The sequence below is a fragment of the Hevea brasiliensis genome, chromosome 3 (genome assembly GCF_030052815.1).
Source record: "Hevea brasiliensis isolate MT/VB/25A 57/8 chromosome 3, ASM3005281v1, whole genome shotgun sequence".
Taxonomy (NCBI): domain Eukaryota; kingdom Viridiplantae; phylum Streptophyta; class Magnoliopsida; order Malpighiales; family Euphorbiaceae; genus Hevea; species Hevea brasiliensis.
In genome coordinates, this window is record NC_079495.1 from 49,624,464 (window position 1) to 49,650,644 (window position 26,181).

General features: G+C 37.9%; 1 protein-coding gene across 2 annotated transcripts in view; it reads right to left on the reverse strand.

Annotated features, from left to right (window-relative positions):
* Window positions 1–26,181, reverse strand: part of LOC110660044 (stomatal closure-related actin-binding protein 2) — a 44,773-nt gene that overhangs the window by 13,415 nt on the left and 5,177 nt on the right. For both annotated transcript variants that reach the window (XM_021818191.2, XM_021818189.2), the window contains exons 7-10: window positions 26,052–26,135; window positions 24,798–24,981; window positions 20,586–20,702; window positions 20,316–20,374 (exon numbers count right to left, since the gene is read on the reverse strand). In XM_021818191.2, the coding sequence (XP_021673883.2) occupies window positions 20,316–20,374; window positions 20,586–20,702; window positions 24,798–24,981; window positions 26,052–26,135 (444 nt within the window). The remainder of the gene's footprint in view (window positions 1–20,315; window positions 20,375–20,585; window positions 20,703–24,797; window positions 24,982–26,051; window positions 26,136–26,181) is intronic.

The following is a 26,181-nucleotide window of genomic DNA, read 5'->3' on the forward strand; positions in this document are numbered from 1 at the left end:
GATGTTTGGGGTCCTTGTTCTATTACTTCTAAAACTGGATTTCGTTATTTTGTTACTTTTGTTGATGATTACTCTCGTGCAACCTAGTTATATTTAATGAAGAATCGTTCTGAATTATTTTCTATCTTTTGTGTCTTTTGTAATGAAATCAAAACTCAATTTAATATTACTGTGCGCATATTAAGAAGTGACAATGCCAAAGAATACTTTTCAGCACAATTTCAGTCTTATGTGACACAAAATGGCATTCTTCATCAGTCTTCCTGTGTGGATACACCATCCCAAAATAGCGTGGCCGAAAGAAAAAATCGACATCTTCTTGAGGTAACTCGTGCTCTTCTTTTTCAGATGAAAGTTCTTAAACACTTTTGAGCGGATGCAGTTTCTACGGCATGTTATTTTATCAATCGTATGCCGTCTTCTGTCCTTAATGGGGCCCGTATTTTTTGTTGTACCTATTTTGTGCGTGATGTTCGTCCACAGGTTACTAAATTGGATCCAAAGTCTCTCAAATGTGTCTTCCTTGGGTACTCTCGGCTCCAAAAAGGGTACCGCTGTTTCTCTCCTACTCTTAATCGTTATCTTGTTTCTGCAGATGTCACATTTTTTTAGTCTCACTCCATTTTTTCCTCAATCTTCTGTGCATGAGAGTCAGGGAGAGGAGGATCTCTTAATATATACTGTCCAACCAATGTCTAGTCCTCTCTCACAGTCTGTTCCTTCTGTCTCTAGACCTACTCGACCTCCCGTTATTCGTGTTTATTCCAGGATATTGGATATTCCTGACTCAGATCCTACACCAGCTACTTCTTTGGGAGATCCTGTATCACATACTGATAATGATTCTGATCTAGACTTACCCATTGCTCTTCGTAAAGGTAAACGTTCATGTACTTACCCTATCTCTTCTTTTGTTTCTTATAATCAATTGTCTTCTTGTTCTCGGTGTTTTGTTACTTCTTTAGACTCTGTTCCTATCCCTAATACTGTTGGTGAGGCACTGTCTTTTCCTGGCTAGTGTGCTGCTATGAAAGAGGAAATGGAGACTTTAGATGCTAATGGTACATGGAAACTGTTGCCTTTGCCCAATGATAAGAAAGCTATTGGTTGCAAATGGGTATTTACAGTAAAGGTAAATCCTGATTGTTCTGTGGCTAGGTTAAAAGCACACATTGTAGCAAAAGGATATGCTCAAACATATAGGGTTGATTACTCTGACACTTTTTCTCCTGTAGCTAAACTTACTTCTGTTCGTTTGTTTATCTCTTTAGCAGCTACATATGATTGGCCCCTGCACCAATTGGATATCAAGAATGCTTTCCTTCATGGTGATCTTCAAGAGGAGGTGTATATGAAGCAACCACCTGGGTTTGTTGCTCAGGGGGAGTTGGGTAAAATTTGTAGGCTTCAGAAGTCTCTTTATGGCTTGAAACAAAGTCCTAGGGCCTGGTTTGGGAGATTCAGTGAAGCAGTACAGAAATTTGGCATGCAAAAGAGTAAGTGTGATCACTCTGTATTTTATAGGCGATCTGAGGCTAGTCTAATTCTCTTAGTAGTCTATGTGGATGACATTGTCATCACTGGGAGTGACTCTGCAGGTATTTCATCTCTTAAAACCTTCCTCCAAACCCAGTTTCAGACCAAAGACTTGGGATTGTTAAAGTATTTCTTGGGTATTGAAGTTATGAGAAGTAAGAAGGGTATTTTCTTGTCTCAAAGAAAATGTGTCCTCGATCTATTGACAGAGACAGGAAAATTAAATGCTAAGCCTTGTAGTGCACCAATGACTCCAAATTTACAACTGTTAGCAGGGGATAATGAGCTGTTTGAAGATCCAGAGAGATACAAGAGATTGGTAGGAAAATTGAACTACCTTACAGTCACTCATCCTGACATTGCTTATGCCGTTAGCGTGGTAAGTCAGTTTATGTCTTCCCCAACTGTTGCTCATTGGGAAGCCTTGAGACAAATCTTGTGTTATCTGAAAGGCGCTCCAGGAAGAGGTTTGTCATATGATAATCATGGGCATTTGAATGTTGAATGTTTTTCAGATGCCAACTGGGCTGGATCTAAGGTTGACAGGAGGTCAACTACTGGATATTGCATTTTTGTTGGAGGGAATTTGGTGTCTTGGAGAAGCAAGGAGCATAGTGTAGTTTCTCGATCTAGTGCTGAATCCGAATACAGAGCCATGGCACAATCAGTATGTGAGGTAATGTGGATACTTCAATTACTAGATGAGACAGGTTTTAAGACCTCCCTGCCTGCGAAATATTGGTGTGATAATCAAGCTGCTCTCCATATTGCTTCTAATACGGTGTTTCATGAGCGGACCAAACATTTTGAGATTGATTGTCACTTTGTTCGTGAAAAGATTCAACAACAGATCATCTCAACAGGACACATCAAAACTGGAGAGCAGTTAGGAGTTATTTTCACAAAAGCTCTGAATGGAGCTAGGATTGACTACATTTGTAACAAGTTGTGCATGATTAACATCTATGCTCCAACTTGAGGGGGAGTGTTATGGAAAGTCAATCACTTTATTATTTCTCTGTATATTCTGTATTTTGTATTCCTATTTAGGATTTCTTCCTAATTTAATAGAACAAAATTATAAGAATCAATTGTATATATATACCCATGCACAGATTAATTGAAATTAAGGAGAATCATCTCTGGTATGTAACAATACCCCTTCCTTGAACACCTACTTGTCCCAGGGAGTTATAAAAGGCTGGAAATTGAGATCTGAGAAAGGAATCATCCTCCCAAGTGGCATCCTCTTGTGGTAGCCCATTCCATTGAATAAGAGATTGTGGCACCTGCATATTCTGCCTGACAATTACTCCATTCTGTAACACCTGAACTGGCTTAACTTCCACCTGATCTTCTACCAATTTAGGAAGCTCCAAAATAGGTATCTTGTTATCCCCAATCTTCTTCTTAAGTAATGAAACATGGAAAACTAGATGGACAGTAGAAGATTCTGGCAACTTCAACTTGTAAGCAACTGCTCCCACTTTTTCCACAACTTGAAAAGGACCATAATATTTGGCAGATAACTTGAGATGCTTCCTCACAGCAATAGTGGCCTGCCTATATGGTTGTAATTTCAAATACACCCAATCCCCAACTTGAAAGTCCCTTTCACTCTTTTTATCCACTCGCTGCTTCATTCTACTCCTGGCCAGCTGTAAATTCTCTGAGTAAGGAAGTAATAGTTGTCCTGTCCTTAAGGAATTCTTCCACTGCAGCAACTGCTGACATTTCAGTAGGCAAAGCTGGTAGCATTGGAGGATAGTAACCATAAAGAGCTTCAAATGGAGTCATCCTAATAGCACTATGGTAGGTAGAATTATACCACCATTCTGCTAAGGAAATCCACCTACCCCAAGTGATAGGTTTTAAACGAGCCATGCTACTCAAATACCCTTCCAAACACTGATTTACCCTCTCAGTTTGGCCATCAGATTGAGGGTGATAAGAGGCGCTAAAACAAAGAGAAGTACCCAGCTTCTTGAACAATTCTCGTCAAAAAAGGCTTGTAAAAACCTTATCCCTATCTGAAACAATAGTTTGAGGGGCACCATGCAACTTATAAACATGGTCCAAAAATAGTTGAGCAACTGAAGAAGCAGAATAGGGATGAGGGAGAGGCAAAAAGTGGGCAAACTTGGTGAATCTACAAACAACAACCAAGATGGTATCTTTGCCAGCTGACTTGGGCAATTGTTCCACAAAATCCATAGAGATATGCTGCCAAGCCTGGTTAGGAAGTGGTAGAGGCTGTAGCAAACCAGGAGTAGCACAAGTTTCCCCCTTACACCTTGCACAGTCATCACACTTCTTTACCCAATCTAGCACATCCTCTTTCAATCCTGGCCAATAGAAATGTTTCTTCAACCTATGACAAGTTCTCAATACCCCTGAATGCCCTCCCAAGGGTGAATTGTGATACAAAGTAATGAGATGACTTCTCAAAGAAGTATTACAGCCAACATATAATCTGCCCTTATAATACAACAATCTAGATTTGAGAGTAAATCCTGGAACACTACCCGCTGCCACTGAAAGCTGTTGAATCAATTCCTCAGCCCTCACATCTCCTTCATAAGTAGCTGCAACATTAGACATCCAGGTAGGAACTGCAGCAGATTGCAAAGCAAAACAATTAACCTCAAGCTGCTCCTCAAAGCTTCTTCTAGATAAGACATCAGCCACCCTATTTTCAATGCCCTTTCTATACAAAATCTTATAATCCAGCCCCAACAACTTAGAAATTTCCCTATGCTGCAAGTTAATATGAAGTCACTGTTCTAACAAGTATTTAATGCTTTCATGGTCTGTCTTAATGAAAAATTGCCCTTGTTCTAAATAATGCCTCCATTTAGAAATAGCAAAAGTAATTGCCATCAATTCCTTCTCATAAACTGAAAGCCCAATACTTCTTACTCCAAATGCCTTAGAAATAAAGGCAATAGGGTGCCCTTGTTGTTGCAATACAGCTCCCATACCTAGACTACTAGCATCAGTTTCAACAAATGAATGGTTGAGTAAAATCTGGCATAGCCAACACAGGGGTAGAAGACATAGCATTACTCAACCTCTCAAAGGCATGTTGTGCTATTGAAGACCACTGGAATGCATCTCTTTTTAGTAAATCAGTCAAGGGTTTACTAATAAGGGCATAATTCCTAATGAATTTTCTGTAATATCCGGTCAGGCCCAAAAAGCTCCTCAATTCTTTGACTGCCTTAGGCGCAGGCCACTCAACCATAGCCCTTATCTTGTCAGGATTTGCAGCTACCCCTTTTGCAGATATTGTATGCCCCAAATACTCCACTTGACTTTGAGCAAAAGAACCCCTAGAAAGCTTAGCATAAAGATATTGTTTCTGCTAAAACCTTAAAAACATCTTCCAAATGGGAAATATGAGACTCCAAATCAGGACTCTAAATGAGAATATCATCGAAGAAAACCAACACACTTTTCCTAAGGAATGGCTGGAATATATCATTCATAAGGGCTTGAAATGTTGCTGGTGCATTTGTAAGGCCAAAAGGCATGACTGTAAACTCAAAGTGCCCATTATGTGTTTTAAATGCAGTCTTTGGAACATCTGGAGTGTCCATTCGAATCTGATGGTATCCAGCTCTAAGGTCTATCTTAGAAAAGATTGTTGCACCATGCAATTCAACTAATAAATCCTCAATAATAGGAATCGGAAATTTATTCTTAACAGTAGCATCATTTAACTTCCTATAATCCAGACAAAACCTCCAAGAACCGTCCTTCTTCTTAACTAATAAAACAGGGGAGGCATAAGGACTAGTGCTATGCTGAATTACTCCACTGTCAAGCATTTCAGACACTTAACTTCTCAATTTCAATTTTCTGGAAATAAGGATATCTATAGGGCCTGACATTGATAGGTTCTGCAGTAGGTAATAGAGGGATGGAATGATTATGAGATCGAAATGGTGGAAGTGACTTTGGCTCCGCAAATAAGAAGGAATACTTGTCCAATAGAGATTGAATTCCAGGTGGATAAGTGGATGAAGAAAAACATCCAGAAGATTCAGAATTTACCTATTGCTGTTCAGAAAACTGAATACTGAATAAAGGAGTTTGGAAGTCTAACCCCTGCTTCTGCAATAGCTTGTGGTAACTACTACAAGGTAACAGCTTCATTGGAGTTGTTGCATCACTAACCCCTTGCAATTCGACACTTTTCCCATCCTTTCGAAATCTCACCAATCTAGCTTCAAAGTCAAACACGATAGGGTTGAAACTTCTCATCTAATCAACCCCTAGTATCATGTCAAAATTGCCCAATTCCAAAGTTCTAACAGTAAAAGAAAACTTGTAGTTGTGCATCTTCCAAGTGAAATTATTACAAATAGAAGAACTCATAATTTTTCTCCCATCTGCTGCTATAATTGCAGTTGTTGTAATTGGCACACAAGGCAGCTTCAGTTCTCTTACTACTTTAGCATCAATAAAACTACTAGTACTTCCACTATCAATAAGAATGACTAATGGTCTATTCCCACAATACCCCAATACCTTGATTGTATCCACCCCTCGAGAACCCTCCACTAAATTCACAGACAGTGCAAATTCCTCTTGAATTCCATGATCCAACCCATTATAACCTTCACAATCCTCATGCCAAACCTCCTCCCCTTGATCTCCTTCTACCTCATCATGCAAAGCCATCAAAGTCTTCTGCTTACATTGATGACCTGGAAAATATTTTTCTCCGCACCTGAAACAGGGCTTAAGAGGCCTTTTATCATTAGTTAACTGTTGGCTATTAGGTTTTGTGGTGGTTTGGTTAAAAGAAGAAGCACTCGTAGACTGATTAGGTTTAACTCTCACAGAATTAGATTTGTGGCTAATGCTGGAATCAATTATTGGTGGCTTAGGAGCATATGGATAACTGGAATTGTATTGAGATGGTTTGGTGGTAGCAGAAGAACAAGAACTGAATTGAGAAGGTCTTTGGGTACTGTTATAGGTTCTAAATGATGGTGTCGTGTTTCTTTGGACTTCTAACAATTGTTCTTGCAACTTAGCTGCTTCAAAAGCATTAGCTAATGTCACTGGTTTAAGCATCCTTACCATCAACCTTATATCATCCCTTAATCCCCCAATAAATCCAGAAAGAAAATAAGATTCCCCCAAATCAGGCATTACCTGCTCCATTCTCACCCTTAAGTCTTCAAATTTATCTTGGTACTCATCCACACTTCTTTCTTGCCTTATTTTCATAAATTCCTCCACTATATCCTTCAATCCCTGCTCTCCAAACCTCTTACACAAATTCTGTTCAAACTCCTCCCAAGAACTCTTTTTCCCTTTGTTATGGAAAGTCAATCACTATATTATTTCTCTGTATATTCTGTATTCTGTATTCTTATTTAGGATTTATTATTTAGGATTTCTTCCTAATTAGTAGAACACAATTATAGGAATCAATTGTATATATATACTCATGTACAGATTAATTGATATTAAGGAGAATCATCTCTTTCTACATGGTATCAGAGCAAGTCATCTATCTAGGGTGACTATTTGTTCTCACCACCCAGCTCAGGAGAGATCTTAGCCGCCGACCGGTCATTTCGACTCCGATCAACATCGCCAGCGTCGCCTCAACCCCCCTCATTCCACCATTGTGTGCTGTTGCCTGATCCAGTATACCATTAAAAGACTTCTGAGGTTTGACTCTCAGATCCTATTTCGATATTTGCTTGATTTGTGATTTTTGGTTATTTTGCTGCTGTAAGCAATTTGGATTAGCGTTTCGGTTAGTTTTCTTTGTCTCAACAAATGGCAAACAATAAGAATGTTATTTCTGATGTGATTCCGGTGATGACTAAGATCACGGAACACAAACTTAATGGTTCGAATTACCTGGAGTGGAGTAAGACTGTTAGGGTCTATTTGCGTAGCATTGACAAGGATGATCACCTTACTAAAGATCCACCTACGGATGATACACGACAAACTTGGCTAAGGGAGGATGCTCGGTTGTTTTTGCAGCTTCGGGACTCGATTCACAGTGAGGTAATTAGTTTAATTAATCACTGTGAATTTCTTAAGGAATTGATGGATTACTTAGATTTTTTGTATTCTGGTAAAGGGAATATCTCCCGTATTTATGATGTTGTAAGGCATTATACCGTGCTGAGAAAGAGGATAAGTCTCTCACGGCTTATTTTATGGATTTTAAACGGGTATATGAGGAACTTAATGTATTGTTGCCTTTTAATCCTGATGTAAAAGTTCAGCAGGCCCAACGGGAGTAACTGGCTGTTATGAGTTTTCTTGCAGGCCTTCCTTCAGAGTATGAAACTGCTAAATCTCAGATTCTCTCCAATTCTGAGATTTCCTCTTTGCATGAAACGTTTACACGGGTCCTTCGTACAGAGAGCACCCAATCTTCACAGCCTGCCAGTAGTGCTCTTATTAGCCGTAATTCATATGGACAACAGGGTAATAGAAGAGGAAGTAGAGGAGGAATTACAGGCAACAGAAGTAATCAGCGTAATGGAGAGGCTAGTTCTAATAAGGACTCAAGAGGAGTCATTTGTTATTATTGCCATGAGCCTGGCCATACAAAATATAATTGTCCGCAACTTCAAAGAAAAAATCAGCGATCACAGATGGCAAATATGGCAGCAGAGGATTCTACAGTATCTTCCTCTGAGAAAACTATTTTGGTATCTGCAGAGGATTTTGCACAGTTTTCCCAGTATCAAGCATCTCTAAAGCCTACCAGTTCCCCTGTCACTGCAATCGCTGAGTCAAGTAAATCCACTACATGTCTTGTGTCTTCCTCATCCAAATGGGTTATTGATTCTAATGCGACAGATCACATAACAGGTAATTCTAGTCTTCTATCTGCTTTTCAGTCTAATCTCAATTCCTCTACTATTACTTTAGCTGATGGTTCTACTTCTTGTGTCATGGGTTCTGGAACTGCGAACCCGACTTCGTCAATTTCTTTATCAACTGTTTTGTGTCTACCAAAATTCTCTTTTAATCTACTTTCTGTTAGTAAACTTACTCGTACCTTAAATTGTTCTGTTTCCTTTTTTCCTGACCAATGTTTGTTTTAGGATCTTACGACGAAGCAGATTATTGGTAAAGGACGTGAGTCAGGTGGTCTCTACATTCTGAAAAATCATGTACCGCGGTCGCTTGTTTGCTCCAGTACCTTAACACCTCTTGAAGCTCATTGTAGATTGGGTCATCCTTCTTTGTCTACCATGAAGAAGCTATGTCCTCAGTTTCAGTCTTTATCAATACTAGAATGTGAGTCGTGTCAGTTTGCAAAACATCATCGTTTGCCTTCTGTGTCTAGAGTCAATAAACGGGCTTCATCCCCTTTTGAGTTAGTTCATTATGATGTTTGGGGTCCTTGTTCTGTTATTTCTAAAACTGGATTTCGTTATTTGTTACTTTTGTTGATGATTACTCTCGTGTTACCTGATTATATTTAATGAAGAATCGTTCTGAGTTGTTTTCTATCTTTTGTGCATTTTGTAATGAAATCAAAACTCAATTTACTATTTCTGTGCTCACATTAAGAAGTGACAATGCCAAAAAATTCTTTTCAGCACAATTTCAGTCTTATGTGACATAAAATGGCATTCTTCATCAGTCTTCCTATGTGGATACACCATCCCAAAATGGCGTGGCCGAAAGAAAAAATCGGCATCTTCTTGAGGTAACTCGTGCTCTTCTTTTTCAGATGAAAGTTCCTAAAAACTTTTGGACAGATGCAGTTTCTACGGCATGTTTTTTAATCAATCGTATGCCGTCTTCTGTCCTTAATGAGGATATTCCTTATACTGCTTTGTTTCCTACAAAATCTTTGTTCCCTGTTGAACTCCGTATTTTTTGTTGTACCTGCTTGGTACGTGATGTTCATCCACAGGTTACTAAATTAGATCTAAAGTCTCTCAAATGTGTCTTCCTTGGGGACTTTCGGCTGCAAAAAGGGTACCGTTGTTTCTCTCCTACTCTTAATCGTTATCTTGTTTCTGCAGATGTCACATTTTTTAAGTCCACTCCATTTTTTCCTCAATCATCTGTGTATGAGAGCCAGGGGAAGGAGGATGATCTCTTAATATATACTGTCTAACCAATGTCTAGTCCTCTCCCACAGCCTATTCCTTCTGTCTCTAGACCTACTCGACCTCCCGTTGTTCATGTTTATTCCAGGAAATTGGAGATTCCTGACTCGGATCCTCCACCAGCTACTTCGTTGGGAGATCCTGTACCTCATACTGATCATGATTCTGATCTAGACTTACCCATTGCTCTTCGTAAAGGTAAACGTTCATGTACTTACCCTATCTCTTCTTTTGTTTCTTATAATCAATTGTCTTCTTGCTCTCGGTGTTTTGTTACTTCTTTAGACTGTTCCTATCCCTAATACTGTTGATGAGGCACTGTCTCATCCTGACTAGTGTGATGCCATGAAAGAGGAAATGGAGGCTTTAGATGCTAATGGTACATGGGAACTGTTGCCTTTGCCCACTGATAAGAAAGCTATTGGTTACAAATGGGTATTTACAGTAAAGGAAAATCCTAATGGTTCTGTGGCTAGGTTAAAAGCACGTCTTGTAGCAAAAGGATATGCTCAGACATATGGGGTTGATTACTCTTACACTTTTTCTCCTGTAGCTAAACTTACTTCTATTCGCTTGTTTATCTCTTTAGCAGCTACATTAATTGGTCTCTCCATCAATTGGATATCAAGACTGCTTTCCTTCATGGTGATCTTCAGGAGGAGGTGTATATGGAGCAACCACCTGGATTTGTTGCTTAAGGGGAGTTGGGTAAAGTTTGTAGGCTTCGGAAGTCTCTTTATGGCTTGAAACAAAGTCCTAGGGCATGGTTTGGGTCAGTGAAGCAGTACAGGAATTGGGTATGCAAAAGAGTAAGTGTGATCACTCTGTATTTTATAGGCAATCTGAGGCTGGTCTAATTCTCCTGGTAGTCTATGTGGATGACATTGTCATCACTGGGAGTGACTCTGCAGGTATTTCATCTCTTAAAACCTTCCTCCAAACCCAGTTTCAGACCAAAGACTTGGGATTGTTAAAGTATTTCTTGGGTATCGAAGTTATGAGAAGTAAGAAGGGTATTTTCTTGTCTCAAAGAAAATATGTCCTCGATCTATTGACAGAGACAGGAAAATTAGGTGCTAAGCCTTGTAGTGCACCAATGACTCCAACTTTACAACTGTTAGCAGGGGATAGTGAGTTGTTTGAAGATCCAGAGAGATACAGGAGATTGGTAGGAAAATTGAACTACCTTACAGTCACTCGTCCTGACATTGCTTATGCCGTTAGTGTGGTCAGTCAGTTTATGTCTTCACCAACTATTGCTCATTGGGAAGCCTTGGAACAAATCTTGTGTTATCTGAAGGGCACTCCAGGAAGAGGTTTGCTATATGGTAATCACGGGCATTTGAATATTGAATATTTTTCAAATGCCAACTGGGCTGGATCTAAGGTTGACAGGAGGTCAACTACTCGATATTGCGTTTTTGTTGGAAAAAATTTGGTGCCTTGGAGAAGCAAGAAGCAGAGTGTAGTTTCTCGATCTAGTGCTGAATCCGAATACAGAGCCATGGCACAATCAATATGTGAAGTAATGTGGATACTTCAATTACTAGATGAGACAGGTGTTAAGACCTCCCTACCTACGAAATTGTGGTGTGATAATCAAGCTGCTCTCCATATTGCTTCTAATCCGGCGTTTCATGAGCGGACCAAACATATTGAGATTGATTGTCACTTTATTCGTGAAAAGATTCAACAACAGATCATCTCAACAGGACACATCAAAACTGGAGAGCAGTTAGGAGATATTTTCACAAAAGCTCTGAATGGAGCTAGGATTGACTACATTTTTAACAAGTTGGGCATGATTAACATCTATGCTCCAACTTGAGGGGGAGTGTTATGGAAAGTCAATCACTATAGTATTTCTCTGTATATTCTGTATTCTGTATTCCTATTTAGGATTTCTTCCTAATTAGTAGAACACAATTATAGGAATCAATTGTATATATATACCCATGTACAGATTAATTGATATTAAGGAGAATCATCTCTTTCTACACCCTTCCTTACTCCAATTGTGAAACCAAGCATCAGCTCTTCCTATCAAAAACAAACTTGCCATCTCTACCATCTGCTCTCTAGGAACCCTATACACCTAAAAAAATTTCACACATTTTCTTATCCAAGATCTAGGATCTTGGCCATCAAAAGTATCTAACTCCACCTTAGGTAACAGTTTGGATCTGGCTTCCCAGTCCATTACAACTGTGGTAAAAGAACTTCCTGCTTCTTTTGATTGAGGGTTCAAGTTCTCCTTAGGGTTTGGCAAAATGCCCTTCCCCTCAAGATTGATTACAGGTGGTTGATCATTTCCAACCCCGCTTCCTTCACCACAAATTCCCTTACCTTTATCATTGACAAGAGTAGCCACAAAAATCTTCAGGTCACCTAAAACTGACTCAACATATTGCTTGATCTCTCCCCTCAGATCTTTGATAGCCTTCTTGGATTCCAACTGGTAATTGTTAAGCTTCTCCTCCAACTTTGCAAGCCTCATAGCTTCAGCACTAATTACCACAAATCTAGTCATAATTGCAACCCCCAAGAAAGGAAAACCCAACAGAGTTCAGGGATCTTTGAGCTCTGATACCAATTTGTTAGGATCTGAATCCTAACTGTCAGTTACAAAAAAATAAATTGGAAATAGGGAAGGGAATTAAGGAGTAGACTCGGTAATAGAAGAAAGAATATAGATTGAGAGAGAGAAAAGAAACTAAGAGATTTGAGAAATAGAAACTGAATCTTGTTATTACTTTGATGATGATCTTTATTTCTTATGCAACAGTATTTATACTACTCTGCTACTTTCTAATAATTGTTCCCGTTCTTGCCTACAATTTGATATTTCCCTCCAAAATCAACTAACTCAGCTCCAACATTTGTTTACACTTTGCATTACATTTAATAATTCCTCTACTCTATTTTTTTTTCCTAAACCTCTTTCTCTGGTATGTAACAGGTTCATAAAAAATTATGGCCAAACTGCACGCGTTTTGACAGATCTTTTAAAGAAAGACTCTTTTAATTGGTCATCTTTAGCTCAACATGCTTTTGAGGAGGCTAAAAATGCTGACATCTGCCCTTGTTTTGGCATTACCTAGCTATGATAAGATGTTTGTCATGGAAACCGATGCATCTCAGGGTGGCATGGGCACTTTGCTCATTCAAGATGAGCATCCAATTGCCTATATTAGTAAGGCCTTGTCTCCTAAAAATCAATAATTATCCATTGTTATAGAAAGCCAATCACTATATTATTTCTCTGTATATTTTGTGTTCTGTGTTCTGTGTTTTGTATTCCTATTTAGGATTTCTTCCTAATTAGTAGAATACAATTATAGGAATCAATTGTATATATATACCCATATACAGATTAATTAAAATTAAGGAGAATCATCTCTTTCTACATGGTATCAGAGCAGGTTCATTAAGGAATCTAAATCTGGAATTTCTTTCCCGTCTATTTCTGGACTGAAACCCACTGTTACCCTAGGTCATCTATCTTGGGTGACTATTTGTTCTCACCACCCAGCTCAGGAGAGACCTTAGCCGCCGACCGACCGTCCCCTCTGACCCGGTCGCCGGAATCCAAGCGCGTGAGGCTCACGATCCAACTCAGGTTTTCGCCGTTTCTTCACTCGCCCGCCCATGGAGGCGCGTCCGCAGACCGTTTCGACTCCAATCAGCACCCCCAGCGTCACCTCAACCCTCTCATTCCACCACTGTGTGCTGTTGCCTGATCCAATACACCATTAAAGGACTTCTGAGGTTTGGCTCTCAGATCCTATTTCGGTGTTTGCTTGATTTATGATTTTTTGTTATTTTGCGGCTGTAAGCACTTTGGATTAGCGTTTTTGTTAGTTTTCTTTGTCTTAACAAATGGCAGACAATAAGAATGTTATTTCTGATGTGATTCTGGTAATGACTAAGATCACGGAACACAAACTTAATGGTTCGAATTATCTGGAATGGAGTAAGAGTGTTAGGGTCTATTTGCGTAGCATTGATAAGGATGATCACCTTACTAAAGACCCACCTACTGATGATACACGGCAAACTTGGCTAAAGGAGGATGCTCGGTTATTTTTGTAGCTTCGGAACTCGATTAACAGTGAGTTAATTTGTTTAATTAATTACTGTGAATTTGTTAAGGAATTGATGGATTACTTAGCTTTTCTGTATTCTGATAAAGGGAATATCTCCCGTATTTATGATGTTTGTAAGGCATTCTACTGTGCTAAGAAAGAGGATAAGTCTCTCACGGCCTATTTTATGGATTTTAAACGGGTATATGAGGAACTTAATGTATTATTGCCTTTTAATTCTGATGTGAAAGTTCAGCAGGCCCAAAGGGAGCAACTAGCTGTTATGAGTTTTCTTGCAAGCATTCCTTCAAAGTATGAGACTGCTAAATCTCAGATTCTTTCCAGTTCTGAGATTTCCTCTTTGCATGAAACATTCACACGGGTCCTTCGTACAGAGAGTACTCAATCTTCACAGCCTGCCAGTAGTGCTCTCATTAGCCGTAATCCAAATGGACGACAGGGTAATAAAAGAGAAAGCAGAGGAGGACTTACAGGCAATAGAGGTAATCAGCGTAATGGGGAGGCTAGTTCTAATCAGGACTCAAAATGAGTCATTTGTTATTATTACCATGAGCCTGGCCATACAAAATATAATTGTCCGCAACTTCAGAGGAAAAATCAGCGATCACAGATAACAAATATGGCAGCAGAGGATTCTACAGTATCTTCCTCTGAGAAAACTGTTTTGGTATCTGCAAAGGATTTTGCACAGTTTTTCTAGTATCAGGCATCTCTAAAGCCTACCAATTGCCCTGTCACTGCGATCGCTGAGTCAGGTAAATCCACTACATGCCTTGTGTCTTCCTCATCCAAATGAGTTATTGATTCTGGTGTAACAGATCACATGACAGGTAATTCTAGTTTTCTATCTGTTTTTCAGTCTAATCTCACTTCCTCTACTGTTACTTTAGCTAATGGTTCTACTTATTGTGTCATGGGTTCTGAAACTGCGAACCCGACTTCGTCAATTTCTTTGTCATCTGTTTTGTGTCTACCAAAATTCTCTTTTAATCTACTTTCTGTTAGTAAACTTACTCGTACTTTAAATTGTTCTGTTTCCTTTTTTCCTGACCAGTATTTATTTCAGAATCTTACGACGAAGCAGATTATTGGTAGAGGACGTGAGTCAGGTGATCTCTACATTCTGAAAAATCATGTACCGCGATCGCTTGTTTGCTCCAGTACCTTAACACCTCTTGAAGCTCATTGTAGATTGGGCCACCTTCTTTGTCTACCATAAAGAAGCTGTGCCCTTAGTTTTAGTCTTTAACAGTACTAGAATGTGAATCGTATCAGTTTGCAAAACATCATCGTTTGCCTTCTATGTCTAGAGTCAATAAACGGGCTCCATCCCCTTTTGAATTAGTTCATTCTGATGTTTGGGGTCCTCGTTCTATTACTTCTAAAACTGGATTTCGTTATTTTGTTACTTTTGTTGATGATTACTCTCGTGTTACATGGTTATGTTTAATGAAGAATCATTTTGAGTTGTTTTCTATCTTTTGTGCCTTTTGTAATGAAATCAAAACTCAATTTAATATTTATGTGCGCATATTAAGAAGTGACAATGCCAAAGAATATTTTTCAGTACAATTTCAGTCTTATATGACACAAAATGGCATTCTTCATCAGTCTTCCTATGTTGATACCCCATCCTAAAATGGTGTGACCGAAAGAAAAAATCGGCATCTTCTTAGGGTAGCTCGTGCTCTTCTTTTTCATATGAAAGTTTATAAACACTTTTGGGCGGATGCAGTTTCTACGGCATATTTTTTTATCAATCGTATGTCTTCTGTTCTTAATGGGGATATTCCTTATACTGCTTTATTTTTTACAAAATCTTTGTTCCCTGTTGAACCCCTTATTTTTTGTTGTACCTGTTTTGTGCGTGATGTTCGTCCATAGGTTACTAAATTGGATCCAAAGTATCTCAAATGTGTCTTCCTTGGGTACTCCTGGCCCCAAAAAGGGTACCGCTGTTTCTCTCCTACACTTAATCGTTATCTTATTTCTGCAGATGTCACACTTTTTGAGTCCACTCCATTCTTTCCTCAATCATCTGTGTATGAGAGTCAGGGGGAGGAGAATGATCTCTTAATATATACTATCTAACCAATGTTTAGTCCTCTCCCACAGCCTGTTTCTTCTGTCTCTAGACCTACTCGACCTCCCGTTGTTCATGTTTATTCTAGGAGATTGAAGATTCCTGACTCAGATCCTCCACTAGCTACTTCGTTGGGAGATCCTGCACCTCATATTGATCATGATTCTGACCTAGACTTACCCATTGCTCTTCGTAAAGGTAAGCGTTCATGCACTTACCCTATCTCTTCTTTTGTTTCTTACCATCAATTGTCTTCTTGTTCTTAGTATTTTGTTACTTCTTTAGACTCTGTTCCTATCCCTAATACTATTGGTGAGGCACTGTCTCATCCTGGCTGGTGTGCTGCTATGAAAGAGGAAATAAAGGCTTTAGATACTAATAGTACATGGGAACTGTTGCCTTTGCCCACTGGTAAGAAAGCTATTGGTTGCAAATGGGTACTTACAGTAAAGGTAAATCCTGATGGTTCTGTGGCTAGGTTAAAAGCACGCCTTGTGGCAAGAGGATATGCTCAGACATATGGGGTTAATTACTCTAACGTTTTTTCTCCTGTAACTAAACTTACTTCTGTTCGCTTGTTTATCTCTTTAGCAGCTACATATGATTGGCCCCTGCACCAATTGGATATCAAGAATGCTTTCCTTCATGGTGATCTTCAGGAGGTGTATATGGAGCAACCACCTGGGTTTGTTGCTCAAGAGGAGTTGGGTAAAGTTTGTAGGCTTCAGAAATCTCTTTATGGCTTGAAACAAAGTCCTAGGGCCTGGTTTGGGAGATTCAGTGAAGCAATACAGAAATTTGGTATGCAAAAGAGTAAGTGTGATCACTCAGTATTTTATAGGTAATCTGAGGCTGGTCTAATTCTCTTGGTAGTCTATGTGGATGACATTGTCATCACTAGGAGTGACTTTGCAAATATTTTATCTCTTAAAACCTTCCTCCAAACTCAGTTTCAAACCAAAGATTGGGATTGTTAAAGTATTTCTTGGGTATTGAAGTTATGAGAAGGAAGAAGGGTATTTTCTTGTCTCAAAGAAAATATGTCCTCGATCTATTGACAGAGACAGAAAAATTAGGTGCTAAGCCTTGCAGTGCACCAATGACTCCAAATTTACAACTGTTAGCAGGGGATAGTGAGTTATTTGAATATCTAGAGAGATATAAGAGATTGGTAGGAAAGTTGAACTACCTTACAGTCACTTGTCCTGACATTACTTATGCCATTAGTGTGGTAAGTCAGTTTATGTCTTTCCCAACTGTTGCTCATTGGGAAGCCTTGGGACAAATCTTGTGTTATCTGAAGGGCACTCAAGGAAGAGATTTGTTATATGGTAATCATGGACATTTGAATGTTGAATGTTTTTCAAATGCCGACTGGGCTGGATCTAAGGTTGACAGAAGGTCAACTACTGGATATTGCGTATTTGTTGAAGGAAATTTAGTGTCTTAGAGAAGCAAGAAGCAGAGTGTAGTTTCTCGATCTAGTACTGAATCCGAATACAGAGCCATGGCACAATCAATATGTGAAGTAATGTGGATACCTCAATTACTAGATGAGACAAGTTTTAAGACCTCCCTGCCTGTGAAATTGTGGTGTAATAATCAAGCTACTCTCTATATTGCTTCTAATCCGGTGTTTCATGAACAGACCAAACATATTGAGATTGATTGTCACTTTGTTCGTGAAAAGATTCAACAACAGATCATCTCAACAGGACACATCAAAACTGGAGAACAGTTAGGGGATATTTTCATAAAAGCTCTGAATGGAGCTAGGATTGACTACATTTGTAACAAGTTGGGCATGATTAACATCTATGCTCCAACTTGAGGGAGAGTGTTATGGAAAGTCAATCACTATATTATTTCTCTGTATATTCTGTATTCCTATTTATGATTTCCTATTTAGTATTTCTTACTAATTAGTAGAACACAATTATAGGAATCAATTGTATATATATACCCATATATAGATTAATTGAAATTAAGGAGAATCATCTCTTTCTACATCCATATATGATCGTGAGATGTTGGCTATTCTATTTGCCATCAAGAAGTGGGAGGCATATCTTCTTTCAAACCATATCGTTATTCAGACTGATCACTAGCCTTTGAAATACTTGTTGGCACCACGGTTAACTACACTAACTCAGCAAGCTTGGCTAGCTAAGCTTTTGCAATTTGATTATGAGCTAAGGTATAAAAAAAGGCAAAGGTAATATTGTGGCAGATGCACTCTCTCGGGCGCCTATTGGTGAATTAAAGGCTTTCCAAACAATGGTGATTCCTACTGAATTGATTGAAGCCATTCGGAATTCTTAGGTTGTTGATTCAACAATATAACAATTGATCAAAGAAATTCAGGATTACCCTTTGTCTCATCCTCATTACACATATCACTTGAATCAATTGCACTGTAATGGGAAGTTGTTGGTGGGAAATGATGTTGGCCTTCAAGATAAATTGTTGCACCTGTTTCACTCTTTTGCCATTGGTATTACCTACGGGCATCTTCATTGATCTTACAATGGATTTTGCTGATGGATTACCACGTTCTCATGGCAAATCTGTAATTTTTGTTGTGGTGGATTGCCTTACTAAATTTGCCCACTTCTTTGCATCAGCACATCCTTACACAGCTCAAGCAGTAGCCAAAGTGTTTATGGATGGAGTGTTTAAACTTCATGGTATGCCTCATACTATTACATCGGATAGAAACCCGATTTTTCCTAGTAGATTTTGGAGAGAATTATTTGCTATTCATGGGGTGGGTCTGCAGCATTCTACTGCCTATCATCCACAAACGGACAGGCAGAGTGAGGTTGTTAATCGTTGCCTTGAAATGTGTCTTTGAAGTGCTATTGGGCACTCTCCTAATCAATGGGCTGATTGGCTTCCTCTTGCCAAATTCTAGTACAATACCAGCCATCATTCTACCATCAATATGACACCATTTGAAGATTTATATGGTGTTCAGCCTCCTTTGTATATTCCATATGTGCTGAGCGATTCAAATGTTGAGGCAGTGGACTTTCAATTGCGAGGATGTGAGTCAGCAATTGCCTTGCTAAAGCATCATCCTCAACGAGCTATGTCTCATATGCACCAGCAGGTTGATAAGCATATAATGGACTGTGAGTTTCAGGTGGTTGACATGGTTTATTTGAAGTTATGTATGCACAACAATCGTTGGTGCAGGGCTCCCCTAAACTCCAAGCTAAATACTATGGTCCGTATCAGATAATTGATGAGTGGGCAAAACTGCATATAAGTTGAGTTTACCATCTGATGTGCTTGTTCATAATAGTTTGCATGTTCCTCGTTAAAGCCAGCTCATGCCTCAGTTATCGCTTCTTCTGAGCTTCCTCCTATGGCTCGGCAATCTGCTGTTCTTCCACAAGCAATTCTTGATCATCAAATGGTAAAGTGGAAGAATGCAGCTGCAGCTCAATTTTTGGTTCATTGCCAAGGATCATGTCCAGCAGATGCTACATGGGAGTTTGCTGATGATTTTCAGCAGAGATTTCCTTATTTTTCCTTGGGGACAAGGAATCTTTAGGAGGGGAGTATTGTTACAGAGTAAGGGTAAACGATGCGTTGAAGGAAATAAGCAGAGGCAGAAGTAACTGAATCCGCAACAAACTGAGAATTCTGATTGGCTGGGCTGTTGATTGATTGGCAGGAGTTGAGAAACAGTTATGGATGAGCTGGAACTTATACTGTAAATTGTTACACCTCTGTTATTCTGTTGTGCATTTTGGATATAAATACTTGTACATCACAGTTTTAAACCATCAAATGAGATAATGGCAAAAATTCTCTCTCTCTCTCTCTCTCTGATTCATCTCTATGATTCTCTTCCCTTTCTTTTCTCTGTTCTTTTGTTAGTACAACCCCAATCTGTAACAAATTTCATCATGGGGTAAAAAAAATCATCAAAAAAGAAATCAGTCTCATTCCAGTGTAAATTGCACTAGCCAAGTTTTTCTGCTGGACTCCAAAGAAAAGATCAGATCATTAAAAAGTTGAAAGAAAGAAAGAAAGAGAAAGAAAACAAGTGGGGAGGGAAGAAGAAGACGTGAACAACCCAATTCTAAGAAGAAATAAATTCTTCATAATGAATAGAGATGGACAACTACCCAGTCACTGCCAAAAAAAAATAATTACTAGCCAAAAACAAATGAAGGTTAACATTCCAGTTTTAAGTCATTGTGCTCTCTTCTTGTACCAAAACAAATATAAAAGGTGTGACTATCATGATTATAGATCAGAATATTGCCACTCGATCACCTACAATAATCTAAGCATGAAAGTGCAAAACTTTAAATGTTAAGTCATATGATTGTGACAATCATGATTTGGATATTATATTTTGTGTGTTTGTGTGCATGTATATGCATGTTACTCATTATTGTGGCACAACAAGAAATGCCAAATTCTAATAGTGTAAGTAACAGGAAGGATAAGGTTACATACGTTAAATTCAGAGCTAGATTTCCGCATAAGCACCTCTACATAGCTTCCTAATCCTGCAGCTGTTGAAAACAATTTCATTAAGCGCTCTTCTCATGTTCTTTATGCATTTAACCAATGTTAAAACACAGTAGTAATGGAGCCCAAATTTTGCAATCTCATCCATACTATCAGAAAATCATAGTTCCTTGAAAAAAAAAAAAAGATTAAAATAAATTCAAGGAAAATAAAGAAATGGTCAACCACAAATCATATTCCATTATCAACACCAACCAATTTCAAGAGGACCAGCAGTCGTCACTGAGATTTTTTGGCCATCTGACATGATGTCTGCTTGCAAAATTCGTCCAACATCAATTGGTTCAGGGGCATAACTTGATTTGTTCGCACCTGTTGAATCAAAAAAATTGAATCACAGAGCATAGTCAAATACACAAGATGAAAAATAAATCCAATCAGATGCAAAATGAAGAAATTCATAATAGAATAATAAATGGCACTTGTCTACTTAGGAATTTATGCTGTACATATAATCATTGGAGTGTGATATAAGATTAGGAACAGCAGCCTTTAAAACTAGTTCATAAACCTACTTGAGTATCTATGCTTACAAAAACAAACCAGTGCCAAAAATGGAAAATAAATTTTAGCAATAACTAGAAGTGCTTGAAAGTACTTCCCAAAACTACAATGATCTCTAAACCTTTTTTCAACGCATGCATTTCCTCCTTTTGTATGTGTGCATGTGTTGGGGTAGGTGTGGGCAGCTATTACTCAACTCAACTCAACTCAACTCAACTAAGCCTTTATCCCAAAAATTTGGAGTCGGCTATATGGATTCGCTTTCTCCACTCTAAACGATTTTAGGTTAAATCCTCAGAAATGTGTAATGCTTCTAGGTTGTACTTCTCTCCTCCAAGTCAATTTAGGTCTACCCCTTTTTTTCTTTCTATCCTCTAACCTAATGTGCTCTACTTGTCTAACTGGAGCCTCCATATGTCTACGCTTCACATGACCAAACCACCTCAATCTCCCTTCTCTCAACTTATCCTCAATTGACATCACTCATACATTTTCTCTAATACTCTCATTACGAACTTTATCTAGTCTAGTATGGCCACTCATCCACCTTAACATTCTCATCTCTGCAACTCTTATCTTAGACGCATGTGACTCCTTCAGTGCCCAACACTCACTATCGTATAACATAGCCGGTCGTATGGCTGTACGATAAAATTTTCCTTTCAACTTATTGGGAATCTTGCGATCACATAAAACTCTCGTGGCACGTCTCCACTTCAACCATCCGGCTTTAATCCTATGACTAACATCCCCCTCACATCCCCCATCTACTTGAAGGACTGAGCCGAGATATTTAAAGTGATTACTTTGGGACAGTACCACTCCATCCAAACTAACTCCTTCTCTATCACCAGTTTCGCCTTCATTGAACTTGCAATGCATGTATTCTGTCTTCGTTCTACTTAACTTAAAGCTCTTTGACTCTAGAGTACTTCTCCAAAGCTCTAACTTTCTATTGACTCCTCAAGTCTCATCTATCAGAACAATATCATCCGCAAACATCATGCACCAAGGAATACTCTCTTGTATATGTTTTGTCAATTCATCTAAAACTAATGTAAAAAGATAAGGGCTTATAGCTGATCCTTGGTGTAATCCAATTGAGATTGGAAAATCTCTCATGTCCCCTCCCACTGTGCGCACAATAGTACTTGCTCCTTCATACATATCTTTCAACACTTGTATGTACCTAATAGATACCCTCTTTTGTTCAAACACACTCCATAAGACATCTCTTGGAACACTATCATAAGCCTTCTCCAAATCAATAAAAACCATGTATAGATCTTTCTTCACATCTCTATATTTTTCCATCAAGCTTCTAATGAGAAAGATCGCTTCCATAGTTGAACGACCGGGCATGAAGCCAAATTGATTAAGAGAGATAGAAGTATCATGACGTAGTCGATACTCCACAACTCTCTCCCACAACTTCATAGTATGGCTTATGAGTTTAATTCCCCTATAGCTTGAGCAACTCTGTATGTCTCCCTTATTTTTAAAAATAGGTACTAAAATACTCCTCCTCCATTCATCAGGCATTTTCTTTGAGTTTAGAATCTTATTAAATAATTTAGTTAACCATGCCACTCCCATATCTCCCAAACACTTCCACACTTCAATTAGTATTCCATCGGGTCCACAGGCTTTACCCACTTTTATTCTCTTAAGTGCTTCCTTTACTTCTAAAGATCTAATCCTTTTAGTATAATTCACATTCTTTTCTATTGTTCTATAGTCTATATTCACGCTATTACCATTTTGATTATTATTAAAGAGATCATTAAAATAATTTATCCATCTTTCTTTGATGTCCTCATCTTTCACCAACACTTTTCCTTCTTTATCCTTAATGCACCTAACTTGATTTAGATCTTGACATTTCCTTTCTCTCCTCCTTGCTAATCTATAAATATCTTTCTCCCCTTCTTTAGTTCCAAGTTTCTCATATAACTTTTCAAAGGCCTGTGCTCTTGCTTGACTAACTGCCGTTTTTGCTTCTTTCTTTACTAAATTGTACTGTTTATATGCCTCATTATTATCGCATTTAGGTAATTTCTTATACCATTCCCTTTTTCTCTTCACTGCCTTTTGTACTTCCTCATTCCACCGCCATCTCTCTTTTGAAGGTAGTCCATGTCCTTTAGACTCTCTAAGTACTTTTCTAGCTACTTCTCTAATCTTTGATGCCATCTGTATCCACATATCATTGGCCTCCATATCCCGCTTCCATGCTTCGGACTTGAGAAGCTCATTTTTGGACTTCAATTGCTTTTACTCCTTTGAACTCCCACCACTTTGTTCGAGCTACACTATTTCTTCTGACCTTACTTGAATTATTCCTAAACTTAACATCCAAGACCACTAACCGATGTTGACTTGTTAAAACCTCTCCTGGAATGACCTTGCAATCCTTGCATAGAGTAATCAATTTTGCAAGGGTTAACTATCCAAAATAAAATAAATAAATAAATAAATAAAATCCAAGCCTGTAGTCAAATTTGTAATTATAGCCATTTCTTCTAATTCTATCAATTATATACACAACAACCTTTCATAATAATGTTAGTTATAACCAAACTTGGAATAAAACTACAAATTGCTTATATGGCACATTTTATTTATAAAAGTTTCACATAAGCACATTTAAGGGTAAGAGTGAAGAGAGAAGGTGCATTGACAAGATTCAGACCTTTTTTACTTTCTTACTTTCTATTCCTAAATTATAATTAATAATTTTAGTATATGATTAATAAATTTTTGCAGAATCTACACTTCAGTATTTAATATCAAATGCTAATAAGAAAATTATTTTTAATAAATATATACTATGTCAGCAATTTGAGATTTTTAGCATATTCCCTAGTTTGGCTACAATTGACACTAATATAAAAGGTTAACTAATTATTGCCAATTTAAAGAATTGAATATAATTGCAAAGCGAAACAAAGATTTAGAAACCTTTTGACATTAAACCCATTTTGCATGATATTGCAACAGATTATAGGCAATATTAGCAGCATTCTTGTGATCAAATGCATGCCAATTTCATATGAAAGCATTCAACGTTCTATTGCAACTTGGCCTTGTCAAGTTCATTTATAAACTTTATTTACAATGTTATAGGAGTTCACAAGTTTTACCAATAAATATACTTGGAAATCTAGTATCAAAAAACCAACACCAAGCTGACACCTTTGCATAAGACAGTAATAGACTCGGCACCAAAACCGTGAAACCTTTTAAAACTTCTATGTTTTGAACTTTTGTTCTGTCAAATTTCCTCTTAAATTTTTTAGATGTGAAAAGTTATCTATTTCAATTATAATCTAGAGCATTTCTATTATCAATGTTCCATACCAAACCAGTTCATATGACAATTTTATGATAGTTAAACAAGTTTCTATAAGATGGCAACTGAGCTTAACAAGAGCATGAATCATTCGGGAACTACAAAAGTCTTTAGATACAAGTAAAGCATAAATTTTTGGGCACATCTCTTTATGTTGATACTTGTATGATTACTGATATTCATCACCAGAAATATCTATAACTGCAAATCTGATAGCCTAAAGTTAATGCTATACTGAATTTCAGAGCAACAACAACTGACTTTATAATTAAGGATATGCCAACTCTGCTTCTGGAAGGGTATGCTGAACATTAATCAATATAAAGAAGACAAAAACATAAACAATTATTTCTTTTTCTAATGATGTGAACTGAAACTGAGTAGATAGAGAATAAGGAACTATATAAATGACCACCACTAGTTTGAAGTCAAGGCTAACTTGAGTTTAATCAGAGGTGCTTTATGTGCTAAGTGAGATATATATTTTATGAACCAAGACTTTCTCCGCTTTGAGCATGCAACATGTTGAAAATCTCAGACTGAGAAAATACCTGAAATAACTTCTTTTTGGCTGCCATCAGGTGATATACGGCACCACTGAATTGAACACTTTGAAAGTGGTGGTGGTGAAGCATTTGATCTAGGCTGGAGTTGCAGACATGAACCTAAGTTTTCAGAACCATCTATGACATATGGAGAGGATTTATTCTCCTCAGCTCTCTTGCTCATTGCCAACTGGAAGGATAAGGGTATCAATAGTGGAAGATAATTATCATAATCTAACATTTCAGCTACTAACACTAAGTAATAGTTTACTAATGAAGCCCTCATCAAATGACAAGCAATATTCACCAGTGACAATCTGAGAAATACATAAAATAAAAAGAAATGGAAGAACCAAGTGCCCACATATTCAGTTCAAAAGTGCTCCCAACTTTAGGAAGGTTAGCTGGCTCAATGACCAAGCATTAGTTATATATTACAGTGTAATTGCCTCAAGAGGGACTTTGGCTATGTGGTAGGGCCAGGGTGGACAGCCAAACTCAGTCTCAGATGGATTACAAAATCACTATCTATATCTTTCCTTGTAAAAAAACATGGAAAAATCACAATTGTTTCATGTACCAGTAGGCTATCTCAGGTACAATCTCATGAAATTCAGTTTAATTCCACAAATGACACAAGTTGTTTATCCACAATCAAAGTACTGTATATGAGAGTAACAAATCTTCACTGAGATGCATTTTTGTCTCAAGTCATTCAATTTATTATAATTCTCAAGGAAATTAACTTATCAGCAAAAAGGATATTCTACACTGACAAAAAGGAGATTTTTAGTTTTTAATCAGTCAGCATTTTGGATACTTCATGCCACCAAGCGTAGATGCAACTGTTATTACAGCTGTAAAACTTTTATGTTAAGCTTGATATCATCTTCTACCCTACATTGCCTTGAATAAGTGCAAACCCGTCATGATCCAAAACCTATCATTGGTATCCATCTATCACATATCCTAGAATATAATGCAAAAGAAATATTTACCAATGCAGTAGGAATTGACGAAAATATAAGAAAAAAGGAAAATTGACAAAATTTAGTTCCAAGATAATTAAAAAGAAACATGCATTAATACAACAATTGCACAATATTAGCTTCATTCTAGCCTTCTAAAAAGAAGTTTATTAAAAGAAAAGGCATATCATGCCTATCAAACTGGTGAAACAGTCAAACAAAAGTTGTTTGCCTAAAGCAATAAATCTGATTAAAGGAGAAGGAATAAGTACACACAAAATGCTTAGCTAACCTCATTTTGAAGTTTAACCGAAAATATAGATTTCTCCCTAATCTGAATTCTCAGTGCACGAAGCTCATGCTCCATTTCCATCACCTATAAACATTAAAAGTTTCAATTAACCAAAGAAACTTAAAAAAAT